At 38.2% G+C, this 13,329-nt stretch overlaps 1 protein-coding gene across 1 annotated transcript in view; it reads left to right on the top strand.

The window, feature by feature from the left end:
* The window catches only part of wscd1b (WSC domain containing 1b), a 64,390-nt gene that overhangs the window by 37,632 nt on the left and 13,429 nt on the right, over positions 1 to 13,329 (top strand). The window contains exons 6-8 of the mRNA XM_077547588.1: positions 1,651 to 1,772; positions 3,555 to 3,744; positions 13,094 to 13,258. Of these exons, the coding sequence (XP_077403714.1) occupies positions 1,651 to 1,772; positions 3,555 to 3,744; positions 13,094 to 13,258 (477 nt within the window). The remainder of the gene's footprint in view (positions 1 to 1,650; positions 1,773 to 3,554; positions 3,745 to 13,093; positions 13,259 to 13,329) is intronic.

Raw genomic sequence — 13,329 nt, forward strand, 5'->3', positions numbered from 1 at the left:
ATGTAAAAAAAAAAAAAGGAATTTGATTATACAAAACAAAAGCGAACTCCAAATGGCAATGAAACATAACGTGGGGCTGATAACAAGGCAAAAAACTGGCAGCATAATGGGAGGAAAACAACAATGAATCGACGCAGAGAGAGGGGAGACAGGAGACTAAATACACACACACACTAATGAGATAACAAGAGACACCTGGGGTGAGAAACAGGTGGCAGAGGGCACTGATTGGTTGACACGAGGAAGGGCAGGATTACACTTAACAAGACCAAGGGAGACAGACAAGGAAAAACAGAACCCAAACGTGACAATTTCCATTTGTATTTATTTTTTGTATTCAAGTTTTTAATTATATTTTTTATATGTGTTTTAATTTTCACTTTTATTCTTTTATTTATTTAGTCATTTATTTATTTTTTAATTTGGGAAGTTTTGGTCCTCCCTAAACTGCAGCCTATCCCAGCTGACTTTGGGCGAACTGGTCACGAGCAGGCCACATACGGTAAAGACAAAAAGGTGGGGGTTGTGAGGGCCTGCACAAGTATGTCAATGTCAAATTGCTGACAAAGCAATTCAACAACAGTTCAGCTTCAGCCTCTTAATCCACTTGTTCCTTCAGGCCACTTTTAAATCCTTGAAAAATATGTTCTATCTATTTTTTATTCTACCACCGTCCGTGCCCTTTGAGGATTCATACAAACATGCCTTGAGTGTTTTTCTCCGCTTCAGAAATAATCCACATTGATTCCTACCTGGCTGTATTGTAGGGCTCTACCAGCATGATCTTAAATACAGTGATTCCCTGCAATTTGCTCCATTTGCTGAAATGTTGGTGCATGTTTGCATGGTAATCACAACATTTTAACATGTTGTAAGTGTGCCGATGAGCTTATTAGTTGAGCTTAATTTTTGATCCAAAACAAAAAGCACAAGAACCAATCCAAGATCTTATGAAAAAAGCAAAGATAATAAACATACTGTTACCACAATAGCGCTCTGATTTTGAAGTCCCACTCTGGTGATTATTACCTCCGCCAATTATATCACTGCCATTTGTCAGGTTGTTTGCTTATTGGGTAGTCCAAAGTTTTGAGAAAAAAATACATTTCTGTGGAAGGATGGTTAAGCAAGAACTTGTAAAATTTTGGGGCCCCTCTGAATATAAATATGTAGAAATATATGTATTCCATATATTTACAATAAAAAATGGTTAATATGATTAACTAGGGGTTTGCAGTTTAGAAAATTCCCCACATCAAAAGTCTGCTAGGACAGACTCCATGGGTATCTTTGGTGCCCCCATTGAAGTCAGTCACAATGTATAGGAAATGGAGGGATGAAACAAAGGGATATACAAGTACAAAATGAAGTCCAATAGTAAACATTTTGTTGAATAAATGACTCTAAGTCATATTTAGGCTTTATTTGTAAAAGGGATTAGATTTCAAATACAATCTTGAAATTATTTTCCATAAAGAGCTTAGTGAGTGCATTTTGTGCTTTTTCTGTTTCATTGATCATTTACTCTTAAGTCAAGTATACGTATGCTAGAAAAACAGTCATATTTATTCTGATAGCGAAATGATAGCCAATCAGTTTGTTGCCTGAAATCATATTCAATATTGTTTTCTTTTTTTCCTTTTGCCACAGTCAGGAATGCTCACCAGCGAGGTTGCTTCAAATTGGTGAACAACACTATCAACAACTTCCCTATTCACTCATATCAAACCAATCTAACGACACAGTCCTGCATCGAGACTTGCACTGACAAGGTTTGGAAACATTTCTTTCCACTAATGACTTTGATTGGAGTAAATAAATATATTGCCTATGGCAGACTTCTCGCAGTCCGAAGTCTGCGCCCTCGCAATCCATAGATAGTTTCCACGAAGTCCGCTGGTGGGCGTGTCCAGCTACCTTGTCCTATATTGTATTGGAATGTTGCGGTTTGAAGCCGATACAAAAGTATAAAAATAAAATGGCTAAATTGACATAAATGAGCACCCCAAAGTCCACTTTGTACCGGGAAAGCTTACAGGCAAAGGAACGCCAGCGGTACGTTACAAGAATTGGACTGATCGCCGGGATCCCTATAGCTTACATTAAAGAAGGAAGATCATGCCAGCCACCGATTACGTACATAGACACCGTGAACTATAAATGCGAAGAGTGCGTAAACCTTTGAACAACTAAAGGCATAGACATCAATTGAAACAATCAACCAGCATGACCGTGAACTCCAATGTGTTGGTGATGGCAAAGGTATGTCGTAGCTAGCTTATTATATGCACTTATTGAATAATTAAAGCATTAATCATTAAAATACCCTGGCATAATGTTTTTGCATGCGTGCACGCTATTTTACAGAAGCCATTTATTGTAAGGTGGGGGTTACTGTTCTAAAAATGCCTAATAAAAGAACAGACGTAAAAGGAAAACTAATTAACCTGTGGTGAAATGATCTGAGCAGATCTTGGAACATTTCGTGGGTTCATCTTTCTGTTGATACTGGCTAACCACAGTCTGCGTCGTGATCACAGTGATTTTGTGAAATCACCTTCTTGTGCTCGGATCTTTGGAATTTAATAGAATCCCAATTTACAAGTTCCATCAGCTTTCTTAGTACAACCATGTACCCGACACGAAACAACCATATTGGTTATGAAAAGAAACTGCAAATGTTTAGACCACCGACAACGTATTTGATTGCTTTTTCCGGTGACTACTAGCATAATACAAACCAGACACAAACAACAGTTCATCACATTTTGAAGTAAAAATAATCCCCACAAATCATATTACAATGACCCAAAGTCAAATGCTTTTCAATGCACGGATCACAGAGAGCTTCCTTTTACCGTCATTAGTCTTACTATGTGGTGGTTATCACGTTATCTATTATTGAATTAGCATATAGCATATATATAGCATGCTAATATCGGCTAATTTATGCTCAGTTGTTTGTGCTGTATGAGACATGCTACTTCACAACAAAATGATTATAGGTAGGGAATAGAGGGCAAACAAACAATACAATTTCACTGCATTCATAACACAGTTACCTGGCTGGGGTGGAGCAGCAGGGGAAGGAGATGTGTGTGTGTGTCTATCCCACACTGCGACCGTGCAGGGTATTTAACGTTCACGTGACAAAGGAAGCGAGCGAGCGAGAGAGCTAGGTCGGAGCTAGGTCGGGTGCGCGCGCGCAGGGGACACTTTTTGTTTTTTTTCACACGTGATTAATCATGCAGCTTATTGAAAATATTGTGTCAACATTGACCTGTCCTCAGTAAAGTGCTTATAAAAAACAAAACAAACAACAACAACAAAAAAACTAACTTTCCAAAGAAACTAACTTTTTTAGAGAGGGCAGAGGGGCAAGGGTGTGAGCACCACTAGAGGTCTACCTGTGCACGCCAGTGCTCATGTATCTACAGTATGCCCACTCTTCACCAACACTCACCCCTGGATCGGTTGTAAGAAAATGGATATAAATAATTCAATAAATAATGTGAGTCGTGAAACACATGAACATTTGTGCATCTGGTTTGTAGGAGCTCCCGCTTGCCGTTTTCAAGAAGCCACATTGTTACTGTACTTGGACATCCTCCCTCTTCAGTCTGGACCAGCAGTCTGCTAGAAATCGATGTGTGGAAAAAACTGGGCTGAAAAACATTAGTTACTCCACTCCTACAAAACGCACTGAGCAGGACTACTATCAGGTCTATCACACACCTGTCCTTGGTAAGATATTTGTTATACACGTTATATAAACCTCTGTCTGTTTTTTGCATGTGGAAGGCTTTAGTTTGAATTTGAGTCAAGCCTAAATTCAGGTTTGGTCAAATAGGAAGTCTACGCTTAATTTGGAAAGTAGTACTGGGCGGATCGATCCAAATATGAATTTTATTGATACCAAGTTAGTAATATCGATCTAGTGGTTTAGTTTCAGTTTGGCTTTTTTATGCACTGCTGCGATTTAGTCAAACAGTTAACAGGTATGTCACCACACACTCCACTTCTGAGAGGAGAGCAGGCACAGGCAGACTTGCTCCCGCTCTGCCTCCTCGCCACCTGTTTCAATTGTGTGCTGTCACGTGACTTAGTATCTCATCTTTGTAGTAGAATGCCTGAACACATTTAGTATTGTACTTGAAAAATAATTTGTTTTATATGTTGTTTTATATTTTATACTTGCTGTATGATAATCTTTATCATCTTTTTTTTGTGCAAATATATTTTATTGAATGGAATTGTACAACATAAAACAGAGAAACAATGAACTTCTTTTTTTCAATAAGGAAAGAAAAATACAACAAAAATGTAAATTAATATAGTAAAGTGACATTAAAATGGATATAGAGTCTGAATAGTTGAATAGTATCGAAAAATGGTCAGGTTCCAGCTGAATGTTAAGAACCTCGGAAAAGGTCTGGAAGATGCGCCTCCAGAATGACTTGGGAGTGGGACAGAGGGCAAAGCTATGGAGTAGAGTTGTCTCTGCCTGGTTGCACTTATCACATTGTTCTGATATATCTGGAAATATATTATGGAGTTTCGATTTTGAATAATGGAGCCTGTGAACAACACAAAATTGAATGAGGCAATGCCTTGAATTAATAGAAAAGGTGTTAATTTCCTTAAGGCTCTTGTCCCAAATCATATCAGAAATTTGCATACCCATTTCAGATTTCCATGCAGATTTAATGACCGTCATTGAAGGAAAATGAATAGACAGCAGGAAGTCAAAACGTGACAGCTTCCTATCAGAATCCACATGTTGCGAAAGGCATTGATCTAAAATAGTTGAGGAATCTCCTTCTATAGAGGCCAGGTAGGTACGAAGATAGTTTCTAATTTGTAGGTGGCTGAAGAAATTATTCTTAGGGAGATTATATGTTTCCTGCAATTGAGTGAAAGAAATGGGCATTTTGGCGATGGAAACAGGTTTTGCGAATAACCGACTACAAGACCGGATTTACGTCGCACGTTTTCACTGATACTATGTCACACGCACATTTGTAGTCACAATAAATGGCGGATAATAAAGTAAAATATGTTTGGGGAGACAAAGAAACACGATTATTTTTATAATTAGTTAAAGGAAAAAAACATTAATGCAATTTTAGATGGCTTTATTAACATCAGCTCTTAATGTAACGACACTTCACTTACATGCAGGAGGGAAGCCAACAAGACAAACCAACATTCCCACCTTGAACTCCCCATTGCCCCAAAGTTCCGTCACTACAACGTCATCTCGCTGCGCATATTCGCAAAAGAAGAGCGGATGGAAACGGGCATTATTCGCATGTCCGTTTTGCGCATTTTCACAAAATTTGCATAAAAATTTGGAAACAGTTGGATGGAAACCTGACTAATCTAAAGTGAGAAGACAACATTCCATTAATCAGTATTCTTGTACAGTAATCTAACCCAAGCAGTGAATGTATCTCCCAAATTGAATTTAGCCAACACCTTAAATATATATGACCATTCAACTTGGTCAAATCCCTTTTCCGCTTCAAGAGAAATAACTACAAAATCAACCAGGCCAGAAGGAGTGTGGTTCATTATAGTAAGTAAGTAAGTAAATTCCACTGATTGTCACACCCAACTAAGTGGGGGCGAAATTCATTCTCCGCATTTGACCCATCCCCTGAGGGAGCGGTGAGCAGCATGTTAAAAAGGAGTCTTAAATTGGATGAAGAGTTTCTAACAGGAATAAATCCAGATTGGTCTGAATTTACCAGTGTGGCAAAATATTTATTAAGCCTGTAAGCAAGTATTTTCGCCAATATTTTCTGATCCACATTAAGGAGGGAAATAGGTCTCTATCTTCCCACGTCTTCCAGATCCTTGTCTTTCTTGTATTATATAATATAATAATTAAGCCTCGTTAAGAGTTTGTGGTAGGGAGCCATTTTCAAGAGCCCACAAGTACATTGTAAACATATGTGGTGCTAAGGTGTCAGAATTTTTTAATATAGTTCGGAGGGAATTCCATCAGGGCCAGGAGTTTTAGCACTTTTTAACATTTTTATTACAGCATCTTGTTCCAGAAGTGTGATATCTTTGTTTAAGAGATTGCGATCATCTTGTGAAAGGGCAGGAAGGTCAAAAATCTGTATAAAAAATCTTCCAGAATATGAGGTTCAACATTTGATTTAGAATAATAAAGAGCTTCGTAGTATTCTTTAAAGTGATCATTGATATCTTTCACCCATGTGAGAGAAATTCCCTGTTTAGACTTGGCTTTATTGATTGTGCCTTCTAGACCTTCTAGTTTACGCAATTGTCAAGCCAGTAATTTTTTAGGCTTGTCGCCAAATACGAAATACTTCTGTTTCAAATAGATAAATTATTTAAAAATCATTGTAGAAACAATTTGGTTGTACTGAAGCCTTAACTATAAAATGTATCTATATTTATCCAGAGAGGGGACGCCTTGCATTCTCTTTACCAAGACAATGGATTTGCTCCTCTAGCTCCTGGATCTTAGCAGTATTCTTTCTATTTCTGCGGCCCATATAGGAAATAATAACCTCCCAAATAGGCCTTTAAGGTCTCCCAGAGTAAGCCTGGAGAAATTTCTGGGGTATTATTGATTTCGAGGAATATTTCCATTTGTTCCTGCAGAATTGTGGTTTGTTAACAAGTTGAGGATCCATCTTCCACACCTGTCGAGAGGAGTGTAAACCGTCAAACGTAAGCAAAAATGTAAGGGCGCCATGGTCAGAAATTAGTATATCGTATATCTACAATCATAAATTTTACGGAAGTAATTTAGAATCTAACAGAAAGTAGTCAATATGGGTGTATACATTATGAAAATGTGAGTGAAAAGAGTAATCACGTTCTGTTGGGTGGAAAAATCTCTACACATGAGATAGATTGGAGTTATTAATATATGCTTTTAAGAAATCCCTCATATTGGAACATGAGTTCCGTTTTGTAGAGGAAATATCCAAATAAGGATCCAGAGTGCAGTTTAGATCCCCACCAATAATTAGTCTGTGAAATATAATTTATTAGGGAGAACACTGTCCTAAAGAAGACAGGATGATCAAAATTAGGACCGTAAAGATTAACCAAAGTTACGGGAACTGAAAAGATTTCCCTTGTAACAATAAGGTACCGACCCTGTACCTCCATTTTAGTTGAGCGGTGTCTAAAAGGGATGCCCTTACGAATTAAAATTGATACACCCCTGGCCTTTGGAGAAAAGGATGATAATAATGACCAATCCACCTGCAGCTTAATCTATCTTGGGACCCATTCTTTAGGTGGGTCTCTCAAAGGAATATGTCAGATGACAGGGACTTTAAATGGGCTACTACTTTACCCCTCTTAACTGGATGGTTTAACCCCTTCACATTCCAAGAGGTGAAGGTAAGGCCTCATCATATGCCACCTACACCTACACCTAAACCATTATCCAACATCAAAAAAAGAAACCTGGCAGAATCTTAGAATTCTCATGGCAGCAAATATGACAACATTCACCATTGAGCAGAGTTCCTCCCCCACTCTTAACTCAAACAGAAACCCCCCAGAACGGTCACAAAATCTAAAACCCACTGCACAATGCGACTCCATGAAAAACAAAAAAACAAAACATATCTAAACAATATTTTCTTAAAAAAATAGAAAAAATTAAGCAAAACAAAAATGCAAGTACTAAGCAACTCCTAGTAACCAAAAGATTAACCAATAACAACAATCCAGAAAATACGTGGCAAAAGTAACTCCGGAGTCATTTCAAGTATTTAGAAACAAGACAGGTGAGCCCAATCCAATATAAAGATGGCACAATCAGCATACCTAAGCCTATTATAAAGGTCCATGTTGTAAAATGTAAATCAAATTGTCATCTATCTATGTACAGTACAAACCCAATTCCCAAAAAGTTGGGACACTATACAAATTGTGAATAAAAACTGAATGCAATTATGTGGAAGTGCCGAATTTCAATATTTTGTCCAGAATAGAAAATAGATGACAGGTCAAAAGTTTAAACTGAGAAAATGTATCATTTTAAGGGAAAAAATACATTGATTGTAAATTTCATGGTGCCAACAAATCTAAAAATAAAAGCTGGCACAGGTAGCAATAAGAGGCTGGAAAAGTCAATTGCACTTGCAAAAACAGCTGGAAGACCAGTTACCACTAATGAAGTCCATTGGCAACTTGATTGGAGTATAAAAAAAAGTAGTAGCAGTGTCTTTCAGAAGCAAAGATGGGTAGAGAATCACCAATTCCTCCAATGTTGTGCAGAAAGATAGTGAAATATCAGAAAGGTGTTTACCAGCGAAAAAATTATAAAAAGATTGAAGTAATCATCATCTACAGTGCATAACATCATCCAAAGATTCAGAGAATCTGGAACAATCTCTGTGTGTAAGGGTCAAGGCCAAATAATTATACTGGATGCCCATGATCTTCGGGCCCTTAAATGGCACTGCACGGCAAACAGGAATGCTTACTGTAAGGGAAATCACAGAAAGGGCTCAGCAATACTTCCAGAAAACATTGTGGGTGAACACAATCCACCGTGCCAGCCGCCGTTGCCAGATGAAACTCTACAGTACAAAGAAGAAGCCATTTCTAAAGCAGACCAAGAAGCGCAGGCGTTTCTCTGGGCCAGGATTTATTTTTATTTTTTTTCATGGAGTGTGGCAAAGTAGAAACCTGTTTTGTGGTCAGACGAATTACGATTCTTCTTTGTGGAAGACTGAGGCGCTATATCATTCTGACTAAAGAGGACAAGGACAACCCAAGTTTTTATTAGCGCTCAGTTTATAAGCCTGCATCTGTGATGGTATAGGGTTGCATGAGTGCATGTGGCATGGGCAGCTTCCACATCTGGAAAGGCATCGTCAATGCAGAAAGGTATATTCAGATTCGAGAACAACATATGCTCCCATCCAGGCATCATCACTTTCACAGAAGAGCTTGCATTTCTCAACACGATAATGCCAGACCACATGCAGCACCATCATGGCTGCGTAGGAATAGGATCTGTGTATTGAAATGGCCAGCCTGCAGTCTACACGATTGCATTCAGTTTTTATTCACAATTTGTATAGTCTGACGAATATTGCCCGTCACCCTAAATTTTTCCATTTTATGTGCCTTTTTAAACATTTCCCCCTGGGGAATGTGTGTGCGTGTCTTAACTCTGTGTTTTCATTTCAAAAGGACTCTCTGAGTTTCCCTCCAGCAGGGACTGGACTTCGTTTTATAACCCCCAGGAAACAGCTCCGACAGACCTGAAATCCTGTCTGATAAGCAGTCCCCAGACCATCTTTTATGGTCTGGCCTATCCACAGGAATTAGCCATGTGTTTTGTTTTTTTGAAACAATGCCCCTTTGGAAGGTATATGGTACGTGCCCTCCTACGGTCACTATCGGTTATCCTCAAGAATCCTGCTGCTCCTAATTAATCTGAAGTCTACATAATTCGGGACATACACAGACTCTATGTACTTAACTGACATCAAGTAACTCCTGTTGTTTATCTTTGTACACAACCTGTATGTCTATCTCAAACGAATGATGTGTGTAATTTCTGTAGCTACCTAAGTGTAGCTAATTAGTAAGCTTAGCGGATTCAATAACTTTATGATCGTGGTAATGTTTGAAATGTGTTCAAAATGATAAATGAACCATCTGGCTTGTCAATTCTGATCCCAAAATTATCAAATATTATCCCAAAAGCTTGGTCTCAGTCAACCAAGTCTGCTTCATGCGCACGGAAGGGCCGTGAATTTCTGCCGAATCATTTGTGTTTACTGAGTGGATTAGTAATTCTCTTATGAAAGCAAAGAACTCCATGATTAACTAAAGTAGCAACTTCAGATTATGAATACTTGATAATAGGATTTTATCGTTTATTTTGCTCTTACAAACAAGCAAAGTCAACGTGGTGCCCCAGAGGTTGCTGAGGAAATTACAAATCCCCTCAGTACCGTCTAAATTTCTCATTAAGCCATTACGGCAACCCAAATAATCGCTACAATAGTGTCCCAACTTTTCTTGAATTGGGTTTGTAAATCACCAAACATGAGTTCTTAATGGCATCGGCGTCATATCATGAGGCATGGTAGCGTAATTATATTAAAGAAAAATAAATAAATTATATATATATAGATATTAAAACAATTCTAATAATAATAAAAAATAAAAAAATATAAAATTTAATAAAAATCGTACTGTGTCTATTAAGATCTGTATCATAAAAGATCAATCAAATTGTCATCATTCGAGGAAAAGCACCGCGCGGATTCGCAATGACGTTACCATTGTAACATTAATGTTGTGTATACAAAGGAAAGGGGGGGAAAGACAGCTAAATCTAACATCGGTACCCGGTACATTCAAAATACCCTGTCAGCATGACACAAATAAGAGCCTGAATCCTCAACAGAATAGTGTACTGAAAGTAATTTAAATTTCAAAATACAGTAGACATATATTCTAACAGAAAGGCAGGAATGGATCAATGTCTCAGAAGTATTTTATCAGCCTGTATGAACATTTACTGTAAAAACGGCAAAAATGTTTTTGATAGCAGCTCTTCTGGTTTACCACCAAGCGGCATGCCTGGTCTAATTGAGGAGCTTTCACAGACACACCGGGAAAATTTATGAACAGGCATGAGCCGATTTGAGTAAAAATATCAAAGTATTAAAATGACAGCTGTAAAATGTGCTTATTTGAAATATTTGCGGAAATAATAACAATTTTTCCATGTAATACATTCTAGTTTGTTTTAAAACAAAACATAGAAAAATTGATACATTTAGTTAGTTAGTTAAGTAAATAAATGTTTATTCTTCCTCTGTTTTAATTTTTCTTAGCAAGACACAGTATCCAATGACTGATGGGCTATTTTTAAAACAGACTTCACGCATACACTTAAAAATAAATAAGTAGGCTACAATGCAAACTAAACACCTAAGGCACTCATGTCCCTTTCGTCTGCTCCCCCACTCCGCTGCGGTCATGCGAGCACGACCCCCCCCCCCCTCCCCACCGCGCCTGCTGCTAGTGTATGAGCGAAACTTCAGAGACTGCTGTTCCTGCGCAAGCAACCTTGCTTTAACTGCCTATTTAAAGTTAACGAGCAAAATAAATTCTGACGCCTGCGTATCAATATGTGTATTGTAAAGTATTGCCGTATCGATTTTTTTTAATAACACCCCTACTGTATGTAGTGTTACCATTCGATTTATATTCAATACACACTTAATTGAAATGAAAACAATCATGAAACAGGCTGAAAGATGGAACAAAGCAAATATTAAGGCAAAATGTATGCACACAGTTGAATAAGTATAAGGTTCTCATTGTAACTGTTTTTTTGGACTGTTCACTCTAGCCGGGTTTGTATTAAAGCCTTTTATTCCCAATAGAATGAAACCCAATATTCAAAATGAATGAAAATGCTCCATATAAGCGCCTTAAACAGGCCAAACCTTAATGGAATTTTATTCTAATTTACAAGAATGGTACATTTTATTTGCCAATCCAATCAGACATCATGTATACACGTCAGTCAAATATGTGACATAAATGCGCAGTGACGTAATTTTATGCAATTTTATATAATGTATTTTGTGGCAACTCTGCTGTTGTGACAAAACATCTAATCATTTTGACTTGCAGTGCTCACACAATGCCAAAGGGATGATGCATTGTGGGGGCACTGACCTACTTGTATGACAGAAATTAGATTTTGACACATAGGTGAGCTGTTTTGGGAGAGATATGAGGTTTTGCAGATGATCCATGTTGTGCACAATCATCCAAGTTATTTTTGGAAAAAATACTAAGTGAATGCAGATGAACATTTGAGAAGGATCTTTGCAGTTGTGACAGTACCGACTCTTTGTTTGGGAAAAGAACTTGGAGTGAAGCATGTATGACCAGTTTTGGGATAGAGATGTGGTTTTGCTAATGAACTGATGAGGTTAGGCACAAATGTAAGTCTGTTTGGCCAAATGAGATTACAGTTTTGAAAATGTAATTTCAGTTTCAATAAATGTGCCAAACCTATAGAGTAAAACTGTAATACAAGTGTAAAAACAGTCACAACTACATCTTGACAAATCATCTGATGTTTACATTGCTCTACGTGTGACACGGTGCTCCAAAACGGCTCTTCTCATTAAATTTAGTGTCACGTGCCTTAAACACCAGATTGGAATAGATCACATTGAAGAGATGGACAGGGTTTTCCTGGCCAATCGGCAGCAGTTTGTCCATGTCATATCTTCTTTATTCTCCACATTACATGTAAACAGTTGTCCAGAGTTCCATTAAAATAAACCTCTTTGGATATAGAACAAAGCAGTTTGATTTAGGTGATTAAACCTTTATCCGATTTTTTTCCTATCTGAACCTCTGCATATCACCATATGCCTCTACGCTGTAGCTAGCTGGACATTAGAACTTAAGGAATGGTGATATCAGGAAATGAAACAGGAATCTGCTTCGTCTGTCCTTTCTACCTTTCCTCAGTTTCTCCTTTGGGCCCTTGAGGTTTCCCTGATTTGTTGGAGTTTAGATGTCTCTGGGGTTGGTGAAGGTTAGTGGCCCGGTGGGTGGTGTCTGGTCGGTGCTGGGCTTCACTTTTCTTTCTTTTCTTTGGTCCCTCTTCGGGTCTCCTGGCGGCCCCACGACTCTGGCTGGATTTTGAAGTGTTCGGTTTAGGTGAACGGTATGGGAATTCTTATTTTTTTTTCTTTCTCACGCACGCACGCCCACACACACGCACGCATACACACACGCACAAACACACATACAAAAAAAAAAAAAAAAGGAGAACAATGATGATGACATGTCAAATGATCAATACTGAGATCTCCCAAAAAAAAAAAAAAGGAAATGAAATAGGAGACAAAAAGAAATGTGGGCAAATTTGAGATTGTGTGTACAAAAAAAATATTCCAGTCCACTGGAGTTCTTATAGTGAGCTTTGTCAAATACAGTAGTACATTTTTGGTTGTATGTTACTTTGGGGTTGCCTCAAAATACTCCACCTAGGACTCTGTCATCTTCCTGACTAAAAACACAACTTCTCTTCCAGACTCGAGGTGCAAGGAGAGGATGTTTCTACCACAGAGATCCAGCTCTCTCGTGGCTCTCTCCAGTTTTCCCGGTGCTGGAAACACTTGGGTCAGACACTTGATTGAGCTCATGACTGGCTACTACACTGGCAGCTTCTATTTTGATGGCACCTTGTACAGCAAAGGTGGGAATGGCAACATTTTCAGTGTGTTTTGACAACTTTTGAGAGACACATTGCCTTGCCGATGATCATTT

This window comes from Vanacampus margaritifer, chromosome 16 (assembly GCF_051991255.1).
Source record: "Vanacampus margaritifer isolate UIUO_Vmar chromosome 16, RoL_Vmar_1.0, whole genome shotgun sequence".
In the NCBI taxonomy this organism is placed as follows: Eukaryota; Metazoa; Chordata; class Actinopteri; order Syngnathiformes; family Syngnathidae; genus Vanacampus; species Vanacampus margaritifer.